This window comes from Haliotis asinina, chromosome 16, assembly GCF_037392515.1.
Source record: "Haliotis asinina isolate JCU_RB_2024 chromosome 16, JCU_Hal_asi_v2, whole genome shotgun sequence".
Lineage (NCBI taxonomy): Eukaryota > Metazoa > Mollusca > Gastropoda > Lepetellida > Haliotidae > Haliotis > Haliotis asinina.
The window spans coordinates 34,338,959-34,361,182 of NC_090295.1; the positions used below are offsets into that span (position 1 = coordinate 34,338,959).

The 22,224-nt window shown below is 38.1% G+C and overlaps 3 protein-coding genes across 3 annotated transcripts in view; 2 read left to right on the forward strand and 1 right to left on the reverse strand.

Moving 5' to 3' along the window:
- Positions 1-26: 26 nt before the first annotated feature.
- Positions 27-3,437, forward strand: LOC137267982 (large ribosomal subunit protein uL29m-like). Its single transcript, XM_067802443.1, has 4 exons — positions 27-175; positions 1,883-1,992; positions 2,646-2,803; positions 3,060-3,437. Exons 1-4 carry the CDS (start codon positions 36-38, stop codon positions 3,390-3,392), a joined length of 741 nt encoding a protein of 246 aa, XP_067658544.1. The 5' UTR covers positions 27-35; the 3' UTR covers positions 3,393-3,437.
- A 1,377-nt stretch (positions 3,438-4,814) lies between these two features.
- LOC137267979 (fumarate hydratase class I, aerobic-like) lies at positions 4,815-17,577 on the reverse strand. The gene is made up of 13 exons (XM_067802440.1): positions 17,518-17,577; positions 14,964-15,147; positions 13,828-13,955; positions 13,015-13,153; positions 12,305-12,405; positions 11,950-12,156; positions 11,107-11,233; positions 10,704-10,894; positions 10,422-10,532; positions 7,561-7,767; positions 7,081-7,200; positions 6,643-6,760; positions 4,815-6,178 (listed from the first exon to the last, which is right to left on the reverse strand). The coding sequence occupies exons 2-13, from the start codon at positions 15,145-15,147 to the stop codon at positions 6,078-6,080; spliced, it is 1,734 nt and encodes a 577-aa protein (XP_067658541.1). The 5' UTR covers positions 17,518-17,577; the 3' UTR covers positions 4,815-6,077.
- A 177-nt stretch (positions 17,578-17,754) lies between these two features.
- LOC137268576 (lisH domain-containing protein ARMC9-like) overlaps positions 17,755-22,224 on the forward strand; it is a 29,886-nt gene continuing 25,416 nt past the window's right edge. The window contains exons 1-7 of the mRNA XM_067803152.1: positions 17,755-17,865; positions 18,460-18,546; positions 18,923-19,048; positions 19,548-19,715; positions 20,242-20,391; positions 20,836-20,928; positions 22,179-22,206. Coding sequence (XP_067659253.1) covers positions 18,487-18,546; positions 18,923-19,048; positions 19,548-19,715; positions 20,242-20,391; positions 20,836-20,928; positions 22,179-22,206 — 625 coding nt within the window. The 5' untranslated portion in view covers positions 17,755-17,865; positions 18,460-18,486. The remainder of the gene's footprint in view (positions 17,866-18,459; positions 18,547-18,922; positions 19,049-19,547; positions 19,716-20,241; positions 20,392-20,835; positions 20,929-22,178; positions 22,207-22,224) is intronic.

Sequence of the window (22,224 nt, forward strand, 5' to 3'; positions counted from 1 at the left end):
GAACACATACGTAGTCGGATGAAAGTGGATTTTACATGTGCAGGAAAGTCATGGCCCTGCTGAAGAACATAACTTCATCTTTAAGGGTATTATCGGTCAGGCTCCAGCCGCTATTGATCAATGTTGAATCAAATACAAAGCTTTCACTACAGTCTCTCACATGTAAATGTAACAGGTGCGTGTCTTGTCATGCGTCTACTGCGTGATGACTAAAGTTACTATGTTCCTCTTCACTATGAGAAATCTTTACATTGGAAATGTTTGCATCAGTTTGTATGTTTAACTGCCTGATTTCGTTTTGGTGAAGCATTTATCAGATATCACCAAAGAAATAGATAGAGGGAAGGAGTTCCTTCCGTCTCCTCATATTCTTTCTTCTGCATATTGATAGAGGTAACACAAAGTAGTTCAGCGCTATATATTACACTTAATTTTGGGACTTATACTTGTTTTGTGAGTTCTCTAGTAATTGTAGAGTTAGGTTTTGTTATTAATAGTAGGATTTATTAATGAATAAATATTATTTGTGATGGGGGAACAGGCGGAACTCTTACCAAATAGGGTCCTCCACAAGGAAGTGGAAACAAAAAGAAATGTATGTTGCCACGTAGTGACAAATGCTGGGATTCCATAGTACGTATGCAACATGTTATATACTAAAGCAGTTATTGCAATTTTCTTGCATGCTTAAAACATGATGCATTATACATAGTGCTTTGTGTGTGATTTTGCTGATGCTTAAAAAGTGTTAGAATATGCATAACCGTTGTGATAGCCATGATCATGACAGTGCTCAAGTTCAATTCCCGATATGGGTACAATGTGTGATTGTACCCTACCTGGTGTCTCCATAAGACGCCTCCATGGTGTAAAGGTTAGAGCATCTGACTAGAGAGGTGGTAGGGTACAGATTCGATCCCCTGCCACATCATACCAAAAGATGTTGAAATATTATACTGGTTGTTCCTGCCTGCTCACCATTAATGGGAAAAACAAGGACTTGTCGGCCCAGAGTCAGCATTTTGTGTCTGAGTGGAGTATTCATGCTTACCTGCAGCATGGTATCTCAGTGCAATTTCAAATGCTATGTATAGGTGCGGTGTGCGAAGCCCATTGCTGGTGTCCAGTGGAATATCTGATAAAACCGTACATGTTCACTTGCTCACTGAAAGGTACTGAACCAGTGAAACTAAGTCTTTTTCCCCACAATAATGGCAGCTCATGTTTTTAGAGAGGTTCAGATCTGATTTTCAGAAGCAGTTTCAGAAACAGCTACTGGCAGAAAAGGAAGAGTTAAGCACCAGTCCAACTTATCCTTGTTTGCCACCAGTTTTGGCCCAATTTAATATGTACTTTGGCTAATGAACACCATAGCTTTTCTCATGGAGTCATAAATGTGCAAGCCCTACTCCCCTTAAGGTTTTCCTCCCACAGTAAGCTGTTATGCAGGATGTAAGGCCCTGTATTGGCAAATAAACTGTATTGCAATATTTTGCAATTCAGGTACCTGCGATACATATTTCGTTATATTGGGAACGTAAGTGTTTGACACAGGCTGACACTATTTATATGTGTCAATCCTGTCTTCTGTACTATCAGTCCCTAAACATATATGTTAAAATTCTGGTAACAGCAGTCTCAAATTAGGCTGCATGGCTGTGGGTTCTATTTCCATTTCATTCCATTTATAGTATTACAGTATGCCATTTTGTCATTGACTAACAAAGTAAAACATTTGTTGTAAATGAAAGTATGTGTACGTTTTATTTGAAACTACTAAGATAATCATGATGTAAGCAGCATTCAAACATATTCACTCCCTCACTCACCCAGTCATCAAATGGAGAACAGTGCCACAATTGTGATTTTATTTCTGTTACAGATTCAGCCAGCCAATACAGCTAGCAGGCTTTCACACAAGTATCCGTCGGCAAGATCTTTCTGAATTTCTTGATGAAAGAAAATACTGGGCAGAAGAAAAAGTCAAAGTTGGTGAGAATTTTGGAATGAAATTCTAAATATAGAAGGGCAATTATGTTTATTCAGTTATATCAGAAACTGTCATATTGTATTCAAATTCTGGTTCACCCCAGTGACATTTGTCAGCCTCCATATGGTAGCCATACCTACTCTAATGGGTTTTGTGACGAAAGGTAAAATGTCCAAGGACTGCAACCTTTTGTCTAGTCTCCCAACATTACACTGACGTCTCGTCATGCAATTGTAGTACCATTAGAACTAATGTTAAACCCACAGAGCTTCAAATTTCTGTTTGGACAATAATTTTCAGTATTGAATACAATGAGCAGAAAGGTAAAAGAATGACCTATAAGCGCAACACAATGTTTTGTGAAAAAGGTACAGTTTGATTGAACTACATGTTAAAATAGTCTGGCTGTCCGGTTTTTCATCAGGTTTTTAGGATCGCCACTGTCACCCCTTGTGTATTTTATGTAATGAGTGTAGCAAAAGAATTTTTAAGAAAAATAATTTCTCTACCAATTTCAAATTTGAAATGTATTCTAATCTTAACATATGAAAACAAAATATGATTGTGAAAATCTAGATTTTCGTTTTTGAAAATTATTGTCCAAACAGAGATTCACACCCCTGTGGTTAAAGCCCACTCACTCACTCTTCTGTAGGTCGACCTTGGAAAAAGGATGAGCTACGAATCAAGAGTAATGAAGACCTACACAAACTGTGGTACGTGTTGCTGAAAGAGAGGAACATGCTGCTCACAATGGAGGCTGAATACAAGAGGCTGTGTGCCCTGCTTCCAAATCCAGAGAGGATCGATAAGGTGGGGTAACCATATATTTTCCAGACCTCATCCTCTTTCCTCCTTCATAAAAGCCCTGATGACACACTGGGTTAAAAGACCAAAGCCCGTCATTTTCAGGGATGAGAATTTTCCATGGATGAGAATTTTCCACAAATTTGCAGAATTCCATGTATTTGATTGCACTGTTGTCGTTTATGATATGTTATATTGTTTCAGTTAACATGAGGCCAAAGAGGTGTAGAATTTTATACTGTCTATTATTTTCACTTGACAGGTTGATGAAAGCATGGAGAATTTATTGTCTGTAGTGAAGGAGAGGAACGAAGCTTTCAATCTCCTAGAAACAGGAACTAAAGGACCCCCTGTTGGCGACTACGTTCGTAACTTTTTTGGATTACGAGGTTTCAAAAAGTTCCGAGAACACCCGATGCCAAAAGAACTTAACTCCACCTATCGCTTGTTGTATCCTCCATACAGGAAGTCAATGGGGCTGTACATCATGTTGTACAAGGAGAAGATGATGAGAGAGCGCATGAAGGAATTGCGGAGGAAGAGGTCTCAGAGGAAGAAGTTGCTGAAAATGTTCCCACATTTAGAAAATAACTAAGAACTAAACTTGTGGCTACATTTGAATATATTACCTGTACAAGTAGCATTTGTTTTGTTTTGTTTTGTTTTTCTAAAATACTGAAATAAAAGGAGACATCAAGTATAGACTGGAAGCAAAATGTTTCCAGTGGTGGGCATAAGCATATTGCATATTGCAGATGAAAGGAGAATTCAACCAGTTCTTATCATTGAGTGGTGGTGGGGTAGCCTCATGGTTAAAACGTTTGCTCATCATTCCTGGGTCTGATTTCCCTCATGGGTACAATGTGTGAAGCCCATTTCTGGGTGTGTTGCTTAAAGAGGCATCTCTAAACTCACTCACTCAATGTTGAGTCCATTTGTACAAGTCAGGTACAATATGCAAATGTGATGTTGAATCAGCAGCTTGGACATGCATTGGAACATATTTTTTGTGCATTTATTATCTCCATGTAATGTGGGGGATATAGTCAACACCTCGTCTGTCTGTCTGTCCATCCATCCGTCATCATTTTGTTTCTGGAGCATAGCTCAGAAACAGTTTTTGTATTTTTAGATCAAACTTGATAGATATAATAATCTCAGCCTATAGTTATGTCTTTTGCTCTTTACAGAGTTTTGGCATTTTTATTTTTTTTGTTTTTTCCATGGAACATTTTGGTGTTAGTCTAATGGTGGGGTGGGCTTAGTGTCCGGGGCAGAACTCAAAAAACGTTCTATATTTTGCTGCAAAACTTGGTAGATATATCAATCAGAACCTGAAGTGGTGCTTTTTTGATTTCTTATTTTTCCACTTTCCATGGAAACGTTTCAAACATAGTTTCAAAAGTGAGAGGTGTGTTTCATTTACTTTGTAATATCTGTCAGTAAAAGTTGTTAGATACGTTTGGCAGATCCCAAAGTGTTGCCTTTTGCTCTTTACAGGTTTTTGTGATTTATTATTTTCTCTGTTTCCATGGAAATATTACAGACTTCGTCTCAAAATGGAGGGATGGGCTTCGTTTCCGGACCATAACTCAAAAACAGTTCAGTATTTTTCTGCAAAACTTGTTACATACATCAGTCAGTGCCTTTTGGTACTTACAGGTTTTTGTGATATATTTTTTTCTGGGTTTCCATGGAAATGATTTTGACTTTGTCTCAAAACTGAGAGGTGTGTTTCGTTTCAGGAGGACATTTAAAAAAGTTCATTATGTCTGTCAGCCAAACTTGGTAGATATATTTGGCAGACCCCAGTGTGGTGCCTTTTGCTATTCACAGATTTTTGTGATTTAGAATTTTCTGGGTTTCCATGGAAACGTTTTGGACTTAGTCTCAAAATGGAGGGATGGGCTGCGTTTCCGGAGCACAACTCTAAAACTTCTCAATATCTTTCTGCAAAACTTGGCTGATATGTAGGGTAAACCCTAAAGTGGTGCCTTTTGCTATTTACAGATTTTTGTGATTTATCATTTTCCCAGTTTCAATGGAAACGATTCTGACTTAGTCTCAAAATGGAGGGATGGGCTTTGTTTCCGGAGCACAACTCGAAAACTATTCAATATCTTACAGGAAATCTTGGCACATATTTGAAACTGACCACAAAGTGGTGCCTTTTGCTATTTACAATGTTTTGGCATTTTTATTTTTCCTGGTTTCCATGGAAACGATTCTGACTTAGTCTCAAAATGGAGGGATAGGCACAACTGGAAAACCATTTGATATCTTTCAACAGATCTTGGCAGATATATGAGACAGGTCTTGAAGTGGTGCCATTTGCTGTTTACAGATATATGGCATTTATATTTTTCATGACTTTCATGGAAACGATTCAAACTTAATCTAAGAAAACATCAAGTAACTGTCAGATGATTTGTCCTTTCAGATATGTGGGGGCCGGGGGGATATGTCATCTTTTGATGACTCTTGTTATTTTCTTCATAATTACTTGGTTTGCAGATCTTTGTACAAAATTACTAGGTCGGTAGGTAGCGCTCTGCTAATCAGAAAACAAAATTTATGAGTGAGGTAAGATAATATCCCAGTTGCATTTGTTTTAAACAAAATGTTTCGTGAAACTCAAATAGACAAGTACAGGTACATGAACAAGAAGATACATGTTTACTTCTCTAAGGACCCCACAGTACAATCACTGGTCATTCACACTCAGTAACCATTAACAGTATCGCAAACCCTGGGCAGTTTGGGCATAGGTACTTATTAAGTATTCATGAACACTCATCGTAAAGTATTCAGTCTTAATGTGTTCATAAAGAATCCTTTCGAACTATTCATTATGAATCAATGCCAAAGTATCGAAGAATCTGTATGGAATTATTCAAGAATTCTCATGTATGTGTACATAAAGAATACTGATTGCAATATTTGCTGAGTTCTTATACTGTATTTATGAAGCATCCATAAAACGTTCCTGGCAGTTCCTGATAAGGGACTCGAAGAATCCTTTTAGGGCATTCATGTTGAATCTTTAATGAATTATTCATGAAGAATCCTCCAAATATTCAATGCGTATCTCCACAAATCCAGTAATTCATAAAGTATTCATTCTGTGGGAAGTGTTTTTAAAGGATCCTTTACAAAATACTATGTTCCCTTCTTCACAATTATTTTTAAGTATCATTTCATGTGAAGCATGAATTTATGAACCATCCCTCTTCAACAAGTATGTGTCCACTACAAGACATCCATCAAGAATCTGGTCACATTACTCCAGCTGCCACTCCTGGAAGAAGTCATTTCCTTTATTGTCCACCACAATGAATGCTGGGAAATTCTCTACCTCCACTCGCCATATTGCCTCCATACCTACAAAACAACCATGGTGGATTACTGCCAAATGAATACTTTCATGGATACTTCTACCGTGACAAAAACAATTGCGTAGATTGATGCGCATGCTGATCATCATTTTATTATTTACAGACAGTATCAATATAGCTGGAGTATTGCTGTGTGCATCATCAGACAACAAACCAACCAACCTTGACAAAAATGTCAAATACTCACAAAAGATAACACTGCCCCCAAATCTTTTGGCTTGTCAGTAGCAGTTAAGTCATTCTCACTCTCATCAGCTCCCATTTCATCAAGCGTATCAAACAGGCAATTAATGATTATCCTCATTTCTCATGTCCCAGGTGTATACAAGGCACTGTCTACAACCTTGGTTCAAGGCAGTAGACTACAGTCTTTCCATATTTTCACGTCATACTGAGCAAGACATCTGTCAATTCCCTACAACTGTTTTGTGAAAGGTGTTAACAGCTTACCAAGTTCAGGATACTCTAGGACTTCGACATTCTTGATGCAATTTTGGGCCAAAATGGCTGCTGGACCCCCAATGGATCCCAGGTAGAACCCTCCATGGGTCTTGCATGCTTTAGTTACCTGTACAAACATTCAGTTTCATTACGTATCTGGACACAGAGTTTGGTTATCTGTGTAGGCTGGTTATCTGCATTAAGCTGGAAACAGATAATCTATATAGGCAAGCAGTTTGATTATTTGTGTCGACATGGAGCACAGTAACCTGTGTCAACATGCCAATATCAGGAAATACTTTTGACCTATCTTGACGATGAACTAGACAATAATTTTGATTTGAAATGTTTGTCTGATCAACTTCAGTGAGACAGATAAAACCATTTCCAGTTCCTGAAGATTATCTAAAGGATCAAGTGTTAAATTCCCTATCTCTCAAAACACACCTGCCGGCTTCGGTTGCCCTTGGCCAACATAACCTTGCTTCCCCCCGCAGCCTGGAACGAGTCCACATAGGAGTCCATCCTACCAGCTGACGTGGGTCCAAATGATCCACTTGCATATCCCTGGATCAGAGAACATAAATGTCTGGTTCATACATATTATTTGTTTGTTGTTTAAGGACACTTGCTCTGTCAGGAGAATGGAGCATTGATAGAAATGATAAGATGAAGAATGACTTGTTCCCACCACTTCACAACCTTTCCAATAGGCATAAATCTCTCTTCATCATTTGGTATATATTTTGTGTATTTTTGGCAGTATTTTCCAGAGATGTCAGAGAAGGGATCACCAAAAATAGGATCCTTCCTGTACATACTGTACCCAAATTGGGATTCAAACCAAGGTCAAGATGCAACAAAAATATCCCCATATTTGTGGAATGCTACCACTCATGGTTTATATTCCAGAGTTATCCCCCTTACCTCAGGTGTTTTGGCAGGCCCAGCATAGTACACAGGATGGTCCTTCATATATTGGGGCATTTCTTCCCCTTTGTCTAACCTCTCCTGCAGCTTGGCGTGGGCAATGTCCCTCGCAACCACTAGAGTCCCTGTCAGTGTCAGACGAGTTTTGATTGGATACTGGTCAAGTTGTTGTAGCACCTCACTCATTGGTCGGTTCAGATCAACCTGGGATACAAGATGAGCAATACAGGGTTCAACATTTAAAGGGACACTGATGCAAAGCAATTTCCATGGACTGGTGGTTTCTTTTGTTATTGTTTTTCTCCCGTGAGTACCCGGATGATATCCCAGAATTCATGACTGGTTCGTGATCTCTGCTGCGCCACCCATATGCGCAATTGATAGTTTATGTGTGGACTGATCAACAAAGTGAGTCAGTGAGTTTAGTTTTACGCCGCACTCAGCAATATTCCAGCTATATGGCAGCAGTTTACAAAATATTTCTGACAATGTAAAATTTAGTTTTACTTCACGCCAAAACCAGACCCAATCTAAATATGGGCATAACAACACAATGAGTGAGTGAGTATGGTTTTACACCACATTCAGCAATATCATGTCCGGAACACGATCCAGAAATGGCCTTGCTTACACAAGGGTAATGGATATACTTGAAATAAGTCTAACGATACCCATTATCCTGCATTGTTGGTTTGCCATTTATCGACTTAAAAGACATGAAATTATATTTCATTAAATACTTTGCCATTAGAGATCCCCAGCAGTTTTTAAATCCTTTTTGATCCCCTGCAACAATTAAGTTGTGGGGGATATAGAAACAGGTTCCATCCATCCATCAGTCCAACTTTGAAGCAAATCTAACTATTAGTGATAGCTAAACCAAACTTGGTACACATGTCAAACATGATCCCTTTATGTGCTTTGGGGGGATTAGACCCAGATATGAATTTTACTGTTCGCAGTTTCCATGGAAATGTGACTTAGGCTGTGACTATGAAGATGTCATCTTGTCCGGAGCAGATCTCCTAAACTATACTCACTAGATTCATAATGCTTGGTACACATGTCAACCATGATCCAAAGATGTGCCCTTTGGGAATTAGACCCAGATATGAATTATAGTTTTTGTGGTTTCCATGGACTAAGGCTGTGGTAGGTTGGTTTGGTAAGTTTGGAGTTCTGAATAAAATATTTTTTTGTGTTTCCATGGCAACAAGTTTGACCTTGACTGAATTTGGTGGTGGTGTTCTTTTCAAGAGCAGAACTGTAAAACTTTACAATCCTTCCACTCTACCACATACACACCAAAACATTGACATACTGTAATCATAATTAGTAGACATGTTCATGAAGAATATTTTGCAATTGCAGGGGATATTGATGACTTTGTCTTCTTGTTATTTGAGGTCTTACATGTATTCTGACCTGCTCGCTTTTATCGTTGAAGCTGTGTTTACAATGGTTTAATGTGTAGTACATCTGAAAAGCCTTGTGGTCAGATCAATAATTTTACGTGAATTTAAATATTCATTACAGTAATATCCTCTTGTGGAATGAGAAGGCATTGAGGATCAAGGACAGATAACTCTGATTGGTAACCAAGGGTACTGGTTGTTGTGGAGGTGAAAGAGGTACATTTCTTATACTGACTGGGGTTTCATAAATGTATGACAGCTTCTTATTTGCTTGCAAACCAGATTGTCAGGTTTACTGTCCATCCACACTGTGCATGGCTGTGTGCCAATGGTTAGCATACAAATGAAATATTATAGTGCCTTAATGTGGAATTTTTAATGGAAGTATTGAAATATTGCATAATGATAAAAGTAACAGTATAACATGGTTTTCATGTCAGTATTGTTTGCTTAAACAGTGTGCACTTCAATGAAGTATGTAGTGTTATGGTATGTCAGTGATTCATTAATATTCTACTCTAATATAAACGTGTGAAATGAACTATTGCAAAATGAAACAAACATGATTTAGGTGAACTACTTGAGTGTAAAATCTTATTTGACGTCCAATAATTAAGATCCTTGACTAGAATGTCATTGCAGTAGAGAGACCAACAAAATGGATACGGCTCATTGATAACAAATGTCATACATAAATATCAAAATACAGTCAAGTCTCATTAATCCAACATTGTCTGTTGCACAGCAAATTGTCGGATTAATGAGGATGTTGGACTAACTAAATGAGACTAAGGTATTTTTATTCAATTTGTTACCAACAAAAAGCGTTGGATAAAGCCATTTGTCAGATAAACAGATGGTCAGATTAACGAGCCTTAACTGTAATGTGAATTGTGAAATGGTCACTCAGAGCCCGAGGCTCTGATAATAATTTGGTCCATTTCAGGCCACCTAATTCCTCCAAAATTTCAAATATGAAACCAGTTAAATTATAAAGTTTTCAAGCTAGTTATACAGATACTTCCACTTATAAAATGTTACATGAAACCAAAGTAAATAAAAGTATATTTAGCACTTCTGGATGGCATTCTGTTGCTATGGAAATGAACGGGCAGATAAATCAAATCGAGATATTTGTATCACGAGACACTGTACCAGTATATACCAGTTTACCGGTAATAATGCACAGAATAGTACACCACAATAAGCAATATCCTAGGTATATGATGACAATCTGTTAATAATCAAGTCTGCAATGGTGGATCCAGTTATCAAAAGCATACACACTGATTTACACATTTGGGATACAATGACGTGTCAGCCAAGTCAGCAAGCCTGACCACCTGATCCCATTAGTCACCTCTTACAACATGAAGACCAGTTCTAACCTGGATCTTCTCAATTAATTGTGTTTGAGTTGAGCCATCTGGTACAATGTGTTACCTGAACAACCTCTCCTCCCAAATCCTTTGCCTCCACCTCTGGGAGATACTTGATGGGATCAGTCTCCAACTGCTCCAGAAACACACCCTCTTCTGTTATCTTGCCAAGAGCCTACAGAAAAAGCAATCTTGCTCAAATATGTGAGGATAATAGAAAATCTGACCGAACATGGTTCCATCAACGACAAGCGAGTGGTACCCAAAAGAGGATTCGAACTTTGTTCTTACATGTTAAACACTTTAACCACATCGGTACCTAACCAACCCAAATAACAAGCCTTACCTGTCTGTCTGCAGAACATGACACACCAATACCCACAGGGCAGGAAGCACCATGTCTTGGGAGGCGGATGACACGGACATCATGACAGAAATATTTGCCACCAAACTGAGCGCCAATACCCATTTTCTGAGTCAGTTTGTGGATTTGTTGCTCAAGTTCAAGGTCACGGAAAGCTCTGCCATGGTCATTGCCTGGAAAACGTGTAAGCATGATTTTACTCTACATTTATCAACATTACTATCATTTTTGTTTGAATCTACTACAAATACAAACATGTAAAGCTCCACAGACACGCTTCATTTGTTTTTGCAGAAGTAATCAAAGAAAATTTGGTACAAGAAGTTCACAGACCACACAAAGTGAGAGAACACAGTTATGAATATCCCTGATAATGTATAATTACCTGATGAGGGAAGTGTGTCCAGGTACCGTGTGGAGGCCAGCTTGACCGTCTTCAGTGTGAGTTCTGCTGACGTTCCTCCAATCACAATGGCCAAATGATAGGGGGGGCAGGCAGCTGTACCTAATGTCTGCACAAAGAAAAAAGGGAGCTTTTGTTGTGCTAAGGTACTGAAAATCAAAATCTCCCCTAAAGCTTGTCATGTTTTAGGAAGTCCCTCCCAAAGGCCTTGTATAATTTTTCATGACCCTCACCAAAAAGATAAAACACCACTGTCTTTTAATTTTTGATCACAGGAATCAGATGATGATTCAATAGATTCAAAATTTCAGCACATTACTTGTAGACTGTAAACTTTGCCAGCTACATGAAAATAGACATCATTTTTAAAGAATGCAGGAAACATCTGTTCTTTCAAACAAGTCAGACCTCCCACCTTTTACTGCCAAAGTTACAATTTTCAAAGCTTACAAAAACAAATGAACAAGAAATGTGAAGAAGATGGATCAAACTGTGAAATGAAAATGTAATGAGTGAGTGAGTGGGTTTAGTTTTACTCAGCAGTATTCCAGCTATATGGCAGTGGTAGTAAATAATCAAGTCTGGACCAGACAATCCAGTGACCAACAACATGTGCATCAATCTGCACAATTGGGAACCGATGACATGTGTCATCCAAGTCAGCGAGCCTGACCACCCGATCCCGTTAGTCACCTCTTATGACAAGCACAGTCGCCTTTTATGGCAAGCATGGGTTGCTGAAGGCCTATTCTACACCAGGACCTTCAAAGGTCCAAAACGTAATGAGGCATCGATGAACAGTTATTACATATACTGACTACTAACCTTAATTTTTTCATCTACAAATTTCATAAGTCTCTCAGGATTCAGCAGTGCCTTCGTTTGTTGATAGAGGAAGGTCTTGTTGGCCGAGCCACCCCCCTTGGCCATAAACAGGAAGTCATACTGAGAGGAGTCCGTGGCATACAGCTCAATCTGGGCTGGAAGGTTCGTCTTCGTATTCACCTCTTTAAACATATCTAGTGGCGCCACCTGATAGGATATTCATATGAGAGAGCAAGAGATGAGTGTTATAGAACCAATGGCACAGTTATATGAAGATAAGGGTATGTCTAAGACAAACCAAACATTTCCTGTTAAATATTCATCAAAAGTCAGCAGTCCATCTGCTAGTTATTACCTGGGAATACCTGAGGTTCCTCTTGGTGTAAGTGTTGTATACCCCTCTTGAAAGTGCATCCTCATCCCTCCCCTCCGTCCACACATACTGACCCTTCTTACCTGGAAGCCAACAATGAAAGACCATCATAGCCTTAACAAAACCCTGCCTCTAGACAAAACACAACTTCAACTTTAACATATACTGAAGAAAACTTTACGGAATACCACTTCATGGCAGTGTTCCTTTATTTATTTTCCTATCTAAAACTGGTGATGAAAACAGGAATATATCAAGGTACACATGAATTTTTGTGATCCTTTATTTGTTTCACTCAATATATGTGACATTTGGTATCACATTTTCTCAATAAAGTACTGATTGTAGAACTTTTGTTAGGTTGCGTCCCATCCAGGATTCGAACTCATACTCTTAGAGTCACTTTATTGACAAGACCCCATTCATAGTGTTTATGAGGGTTTTGAAGGAAGGGAGATAACTCTTCATCTCATCACTATCCAAAGTATCACTATTCCATTCTATTATTCTATTCATATTTGATTTCTATGCAGACAGTCAAAAGAGTACACCAATTCAGTCTACTCATATCTTCTCTGGCAATGATTCAAATGTCAGCAAAGTCGGGATATGAGTGATTAAATGATGATACCGCTGAAACCTTATCCTTGAATAGTGAAGTTGCTACTGAGATTGAACAATTGAATACCTACCAATGCAGATGGCTGTTCCTGTATCCTGGCAACCAGGCAGCACCATCCCAGCTGCAACATTTGCATTCTTCAACAATTCTAGAGCAACAAACTTGTCATTACTGGAGGCATCAGGATCTTTAAGGATATTTGACAGTTGCTGGAATACAGAACAAAAAATGGTCAATGATTACTTAGTCAGATACCACTGCAGAGGCAACACAATGGACAGAAATATCTGAGTAAATAAAAAACAACTGACAAACTGATGATCTGTGCCCTTGTCCAGAAAGACAAGGGACAGACACCACTGGCCCATTTTGCAGAGGTATCACAATTCAGTGAGCAGAGTAACTTCTCATGAGCATACCAAGAATCTGTGATTGCATTCATGTTAGATGAAATCTAAACAAAATCTACCATGTAGATGAAATCCACCAGCACCAGGATGGTGTTGAAAAAAATGACAACATAATCGCAAACATAAGGTTCTCAGGATCTTTCTCATGCTTGTGAATTTCATCTTCACGCTAAAAATCTGAGAGCTGCGTCAAATTGCTTTTTTCACACTCCGCTGAGCTGATATGCCAGGACAACTGGACCATTGTTAACATTGGCATTAAACTCTCGTCTGCCATACAGCAATTATTTGGACTAATTATTTTGTATGGAATGTAATGTTACCATGAAATATTACAATACTTGAACAAAATACCATAAGCATTATTTCCTAAAATGAAAACAAATGCTTCATTCATAATGTTAGATCCATTCCTGCATTTCCAATTTTCAAAAACAAAATAATAAAACAGAATAACGATGCAGTCATATCACCTGGAGATGTCCAGGTCGCAGGAGATGAGAAATGTCAATCATGGCGTTCTCTGCCAGCATGGTCAAGGCTTCAGGTTGCACATGAAGAACTTTTCTTCCCTTCACATCAAATGTTGATACATAGTCACCTACAAAGACGAAAACAATGACACTGTCACCAAACACAAATAAAATGTAGAATAACAAACTGCCCAAAATGGAGCATCCTCAATATCTCCAGGGTATACATTTTGATATATCTTTACTATATCCTGGATGCATCTGCAGCTCGGCCTAATATTATCATTACCTCCCTTTGCCAGCTCCCCATTCTCACAGTAGCCAGTCAGCTAAGGCGCTGTTACAACCTAGCTTGCTAGTGTCAACAAAGAGAGCAGTCGCAGGTGTGAAGGTTTGTTCGCAGTGCTACTCAGATTTGGGGGAAATCATACAAACTGTCACATCCAAAGCTTTTAAAAAACATGTTTGCAAGTACTCCTTCTACCTCATTCCTCTGCATGTTTTGTGTTACCATGTTTCATTGGTTAGATAATTAGAAAAGCGAAAGTGAGTTGTGATTGGTACACTCAATATTCCTGCACAGACAACTGATTGTATAAAAAGCCAGCCAAGGGAGGTAATAACATCATACCACTGAGCCACAGATGCATCCAGGGTATAGTGGAGATTTATCACAATGTATACCCTGAAGGTATCGAGGTTGATAATGGTGTAACTGTAAGCCTGTTAGAGACACAGTTCAATATAATTGTTAGAATTTGTGTAAAAAAATAAGAGAATGTGTCAGTGTTTTAGGAACATGCCCATTCTGAGAACCTGATGAATCAATCGTCTGAACTGTATCAAAATGAAAGCCTTTCTAGCTTTAATCTGTGCTAGGAAACACCTTCTCAGTCTATGAATTCTTTACCTGTTCATAATTCTGAGTACCAGGAATGGTGCTGTTTTATCTTTTTATTTTTTTATTTTTTTGTTCATTCAGATCATTGTTCGAAAAAGACAATCAAACATATAAATTCAAATCTACTATGACTAATCAAACTTTTGAATACAAACCAGTGAATTTTTCATTGGGGCATATGCTCTATTCTGATGGTCAAAATTGGCAAAAGAAAAACATTTTTTTCAAGACTAACCAGTTAACTTTTTCCATGGGACTTCTGCTTTCTTTTCATGTTCAAAGATATCTTGGTAGAAGAATGGCTTGATGTCGGCAGCCGCTGCTGCTTGTACACCACTTGTCTGTATCTGTCGCAGGTGACTCTGAATAACTTGCCATGCCCCCTGCAGGGCACGACCTCTGACCCCTGACCCAAGCATCTGATAATATAGAACCCATCGATAACCATTATTCAGTGTATAAATGCAATGAGTAAATAAGGCTGAAAACCGAGTTAAAAGTTTGAGCTGCATCCTTGTCTGTCAAATGTCATTTTGTTATGATGAACACTCTGGTGCAGAGTAGGGCCAATTTGTTTTGTAAATATAGCACTAAAATAGCCATTCTAATTAATTTTTCTTCACAATGACAAATATTTCACTATGCACAGTATCACGCAAAATCAGGCGAAAGGAAGACTGCATGAAGTAGTCTCAGGTTTTGGTTGAGAAAGATGGACCTGTCCATCACTTAGAGTATCAGCTATGTGTCTGAATTTGGACTTTGTTTATGTACCTCAGGTACAGTAGAACATAGATATAGCAAACATAGTTATAGCATACAAACGGATATAGTGAACAAATTTAAAAGTCACGTCAATAGTTCTTAATAAAATCATTAAAATTACACACGAATAACAAACTTGTCAGTAGCAAATTAACAGCTATAGCAAACTGATTTTCTACCTCCAAGGCCCAATCAACCACATGATTAGTGAACTCACTCAGTGTCAGCTCAGCCACTTTGCAGCATACATCAACCTTCAGCATTACAGACACTACATCATCTGCTTGTTTGTGAAGCTTCAGATAGTTCTACCTTCGACCCTCTTGCAGATGTTTGTGATGCAGTTGACAAAATGAAGTCAGGATGACATAGTGTGCAGAGCAAAATTGTGGACTTTGTTAAACACAGTTAAGTTATATATTGTTGAGATTGTTGTGATTGTTAAACATGTTCTAGCTAAAGTCAGTGAATGATATATTCAGAATTTTAGTGTTATATCAATGTACAAGAATAAAGATTTGGAGCCGCAGCATATACATGTCTCTACATCTTTATAATCCAAGATGGCGGTCAAATGTGAATAACGAACAATGGATATATCAAATCAAATTTCTAACTATTTCCATGTTCTACTGTACATACCTGTAGTACTGATGCCGATAATGTGTGAGTGGAAAACTGAAGTACTGGCATTAATGATCTAGTTCAGTGCAGAAATATATTAAAAAGCATGACAATCTCACTAATGTGGTTAAGCCTCACTGATCAGTATGCCTTGGCCTCATGATATGAGCAGAAGGAAAATGAAGATACAACTTAACTACAGTAAGTTTTAGAGCTGACAGCTGAGGGCTAAGGAATGACCAAGGGTGGTGGTAATACCATGGAGCGATTGAGGTCTTATACTGTCCTATATATATGAGAACAAATTATTTTTAACATTTCATTTCCTGTTGAGACTAGGATTTTTCTTTCATACCAAAAGCAAAGGAAAAACATGACGAAAGATGAATCAAAGTCTGATGTTATGGAAATTGATGAGGGAGTTTTAAAAAAATCTGGATAAATGAGTCAGTATTAGTTTATACTGACAGCCTGGGAATGACACTCTCTGAAAACAAAAATTGTAATAACAGTCCAGACTAGTTTCAGTAATGAGTACACAATGTCATTTAGAAAGTGGTCAAATGTAACATGTATTATAATCAGGGTTACACTTTCTTAGTAAAGCACAAATTCTAGTACATTTTTTAGCTGAATCCCATACCCTCTGAGTCTGGTACCTAATCGCCAGCACACAAAGTCAGTCGCTTAACCCGTTCAGTCACTGCAACTTCCATAAAAATGAATGTCTGACAACTGGTAGTCTTGACTGTGGACTTTGTGTACCCCTCTGATAAGTGGTCATGGGCACGGCTCCCATGGCTGAAAGCTATGATTACACAATGCCATTTAGGAAGTGGTCAAATGTAACATGTAACTAAAAAAAGTACTAGAATTAGTACTTTACTAAGAATGTGTAATCCCAATTATAATACATGTTACTCTAAGAAATGTTATGTCTTCATAAGTGTGGCACATCTCATGATCGAAAATATTCACGTAATGTCTTCGAGGTTAGCGACTAAGCATATTCATTGAGGTATAGATAAATTGTTTGATAGAACTCCAAACCCTTATCTTGAACAACATGGAAGTGGGATTACTTTTGCGTCATCACAATCGCCCATCACAATAACTTGGAATTCTTGCCCAAACTAATGAAATAACATTCAAGTCCTATATTTGGTTTTGACATATGGTCAACTCAAGTCAAAACATACATTTAACATGATAATAAATATATCTAAATAATGCAGTGGAGCTGTTCTCGACTCGGTGATTCTCAAACAAAGTTACAACATCGCAAAAGTAATTCTTCATGCAACATGTGAATCATTATTATACTTCATCAGACTTATTTCACTCAAAACATCAGCTCTGTGACTGCATTAAACGTTCATAAACTAATCTTCATTAACTACCTTCGCACACTTGTCCTTGATCGAAAATTGATTGAAGGGAGGCTACTCTACATGAAGGTCAAAATTGTAAGCTGTCTGAATAAAAATACATACGCCAAGGCTCTGGCGATCATACCAGAACGAGTAAGATTTTTTTCTATATAATATGTTTCTTGCCTGATTCGACAGTTTTAACAATGACTGACAGAAAATAACTAACGTCATACTTGCTCCGATCCTATATTTATTTACTGCGGTCTTACAATGTTTACTGGATTCCAAGTGCGCGTTTCTTACAAACAGCTGTCAGATGGACATGTAAGCCGATTATGAGGATTTAAGTAGATGGGGCGTGAGCTGCTGTAACTTGTAAGTGGTCAAACATTCTTGTCTGACTGAGGCAACAACACCACGAAGGTATCATCTCAGAAGTCCGGCATAATGCTAAAATTTACGGTTGCCACAAGCACAGACTCGCATAACATCACCGAATGCATTGTGAAAATGAGACATCCGTGATGAATATTATAGAACTGTCACCATCAAAATCACGACTAATCCATAATATAGAAAAATAGTTACAGTGAATTAATATTTGATATGTCTGTTTTAAAACAGTTTGACTCAGTATAGGAGCATTTAAAATTATGATATATCGATGACACCTGAGAAATGTAATGACAGATATGTCATTTTTATTCCTTTGGGTAAGAGTTCTTCCCGTGCCCCCATCCCAAATGATTTTTATAAATTGATAAACCAGAATTTTGTAACAAAACCTGACACAATAATCACTACAGGACTCAATAAAATAACTAAATGCCTTCAAATTAAATACAGTAAAAGGTTGAACCACTTGGTATTGACTCTGTTAATCTGCGGAAGAAAGAATATGGGGGAATGGAAGGAACTCTTTCCTTCCTATGTTATAGCTATAACAGTGTCAAGTATTTTTTCATTCAGCCTTTGATTGTGTAATACAGAAGAGACATGTCGGGAAACTTGTCAGTTGTGGCATTTGAGGGAGAGCTGAATGGCATCATAAGAGAGGTGAGACATTGATTTCAGGTTTGTCATTTTGTGTTAGAATTGTTGGTGGGTATTATCAGAAAATCCTTCAGTCATCGTCCCGTGTGAATTTGGCCTTATGGCAAGGTCTTGTCTTGATTGTAACGGACCCCCACATAGTTCACAGTAACCTTGAACAAGTGAAAATTTCAGTTTGCTTCTCTGTAATAATTATTGGGTTGAGATCTAATTAAACATGTTAAATTACATTTTTGTTTTATGTCATGTAATTGCATCTATTGAAACGTTCATCATTGCCATATACATTGTTAATTATACTACTAATAACATACAACTGAACTACAAGCAGTTACAGTACCTCAACAGTTTGATATGGAGCTGAACTCTTATGTTTCAGTATCTGACTTCTGGAGATTTTGAAAGAACTGTCAGTACATTTGAAGATGAATGTAGTGAGAAGGGAAAACCAATTAGTACACAAGATGTCAGACCCAAGTCCAACAAGAAACTACAAACTGTTCAGGTAAGACAATGAAGGGAAATTTGTGCATGATATGATTTGTAATTGCTTTGAGTTCAGATCTGTTCATTTTCTGGGACATCCACAATCTAACTCTTGGACATTCTTTCAGGTATTTGATAGCTCATACAAACACCACAAAAGTCCCATTAAACATCACACTTCATGTCACATATATCTGATGATGGCTTTAGCTCAATGTCCACTAAATGTCCACTATGTCTGAGTTTTGTCAAGGATTCCAGACTTATGATATTTTTAGGGTTTAAATGGTCAGACAAATCAGAGGTGTTTTAACAATGAATACAAGCTCCTAAAACTATTACTCATGCTCTTTTTTTGGGTATAGTAATCAGCTGAACCATTTTCATAAGTTATAATTGTATTTACACAGAAGAAATGTTTAGTTACATTTGTGTTTTTATACTGACAGATGTTACAGTCATGGCTGCAGAACCCTCTCTGAGCAGATTTATGTAAGTTCCTGTACTTGTGTTCACAGAATGAAATGATGGATCATTTTCGCCAAGGAAAGCGGAGGATATTCTTTGAGCAGTGGACAGACTTCCTACCGTCATCCGTGCGGGATGAGGACTCAGTGGCCCAGAAATTGGAGTTCTACCTCAATATCTACTTTGCTGTGTATCCCATGAAGCACAAAGGTCCACAGGTGATTGTTCACTAAAATGTTTAAGTACCAAGCTCTATAGTGGGAAGTGGGTTCGACCTGGAATCAGGGCTGCTTTAGACAGCAAGACAGCATTTTGGAATTGGCAGAAATCAGGATTTAGTTAGGCAAAGTTGTGTCCTTTGGTGTCTCAACATTTAAAGTGAAATTAATCTTTGTTGCGAACACATATTTTACTGATGTAAAATGCTGACTGGGGCTTTTGAGAATTGTAACTGGGTTTTATTATGCATGAATATCTGGGTGTGAATTTCTTTTTAGCAAGCAATGATTGTATGAGCTTACAAACTAGAGCAGATGATTAGACTCACTGGCTCGGTTGACACATATCGTTGTATCTCATATCTCATATCTCACTGGATTATCTGGTCTAGACCAAGTTATTTACAGACAGCTGTTACATAGCTGGAAAATTGCTGAATGCAGCATGACACAGCGAAAGAGAGTTATCTCCCTTACATTGCTAAATTTTTGTGTAGCAAGTTCCACCTTTTGCCTGTGTTCCTAGTCTGAAGTTGAAATCAACATGGGCGAGTTCAAGACATACCTGGAGACAAGAGGATCAACTCTAAGTCAGACTACAGAATTCCTGCCTTTCTATGCCCTACCATTTGTTCCCAAACCGAAGGAACACCCATCATACAAGGAACTATTTTCAGTGAGTTTGCACTTTCAACGCAGGCATGATGTTCAATCTTACATTTTGAACTGTGTGAATGCATCCCATTGTATTCGTCATTATTACATTAACATAGCTTGATGATGATTTTTAGATGATTTATGTTAAAACTTTATGTGAAGAGTGGCAGCCATTCTTAATGGTTCTTTTGCATTGATACTGAGGGGGTTATCCTAATGGTTAAAGCGTTCGCTTGTCACACTGAAGACACAGGTTCAATTCCCCACATGGGTACCTTATGTAAAGCCCATTTCTGGTGTTCCTGCTCTGATATTGCAGGAATATTGCTGTAAATGATGTAAGTAAAACTCACTCACTCAAACTGATACTGAGTCCTAATAATGTTTCCTGAGCTTTTAAGTGTAGCCATTTGTGTTTGGAAACCTTGAGATATTTGGTCAGCATCAACTATTTTCATTACAGGATACATGGATGAAGGACCTCGAAGTTCGACTGGACAAATTCCTGACATTAGCTTTAAACTCCACACCACAGCCAAGGCTGTTTGATTTATACGTATCCTTTAGTATGACCCATACAACACACGCTACTAGCTGTCTAGGTTTCTGCCATAAACTGACCCGTGAAGGTCCTGGGGTTGAATAGGCCATCAGTAACCCATGCTTGCCATAAAAGGTGACTCTGCTTGTCATAAGAGGCGACTAACGGGATCGGGTGGTCAGACACGCCGGCTTGGCTGACAAATGCCATCGATTCCCAATTGTGCAGACCGATGCTCATGTTGTTGGTCACTGGATTATCTGGTCCAGACTCAATTATTTACTGACTGCCTTCCATATGGATTGAATATTGCTGAGTGCAGCGTAAAACTAAACTCAATCTCTCTCACTCACTCTGCCATAAACTACAGAGTTGTGTCCCCTTGTAGCCCGGATTCCTTAGTTCTCTGGTTGAATCCCTGAATTGCCTTTATATAATCCTTGTGGTGTCAGATTTACCAGAATCACAATGTTTATTGTGGCATAATGACCCAAAATATAATCCCTTATCTGGCAGAATTACCCAAATCAAAGTCCTTGATCTGTCAGTATTAATTGATCAATATCATTGATCATGCAGAATTACCTAGATCATTATTCTAGGGCTGTCAATATCACCCAGAACATAATACTTGCTTTGTCAGAATTACCTAGATCATTTTCCTGGATCTGTCAGAATTATCCAGATCATAATCCTTGGTCTGTCAGAATTACTCAGAATATTTTCCTAGGTCTAGTTTCCTAGGTCACTATTATTCATATCATACTGCATGGTTTGTCAGGATTACTCAAGTCAAAGTCCTTGGTCTTTCAGTACTAAATTGTTCAATATCCCTGGTCTCTCAGAACTTGGCAGTGGGTCATTGTACAAATCATTTTGAGTGCTATGACTGTCATTAGTTAATGGAAAGGCAAGGCTGTTATGACCGTGCTGATTTTGTACGACAGGACCTGTTTACCAAAGTTATTGCAGCACTACCACTATCATAAGTCTATGTTATGGTACAGGAGTTACAATGGTTGTAGCACTATGATAGCTTTGTGAAACTGCGGCCTAGACCTTGATGCACTTGTGTTCAATGAAACTGTAATTGTCTTCAACCTGCACGATGAAGAGTTTCATGTTCAAGGACTCATAACTGAAATACAAGTTCAGGTTTTCCCCTGTATGTAGACTTATTGTTCATATCATCCCGAATAATGTTATATGGGATGAAGTTTATAAACACATTGTACATTAAGTGCCATTCTTTAACCATATCACAGAGAGGAGGTGGTCTAGCTACTGGCAAAAGTAAGTTATCACAATGTT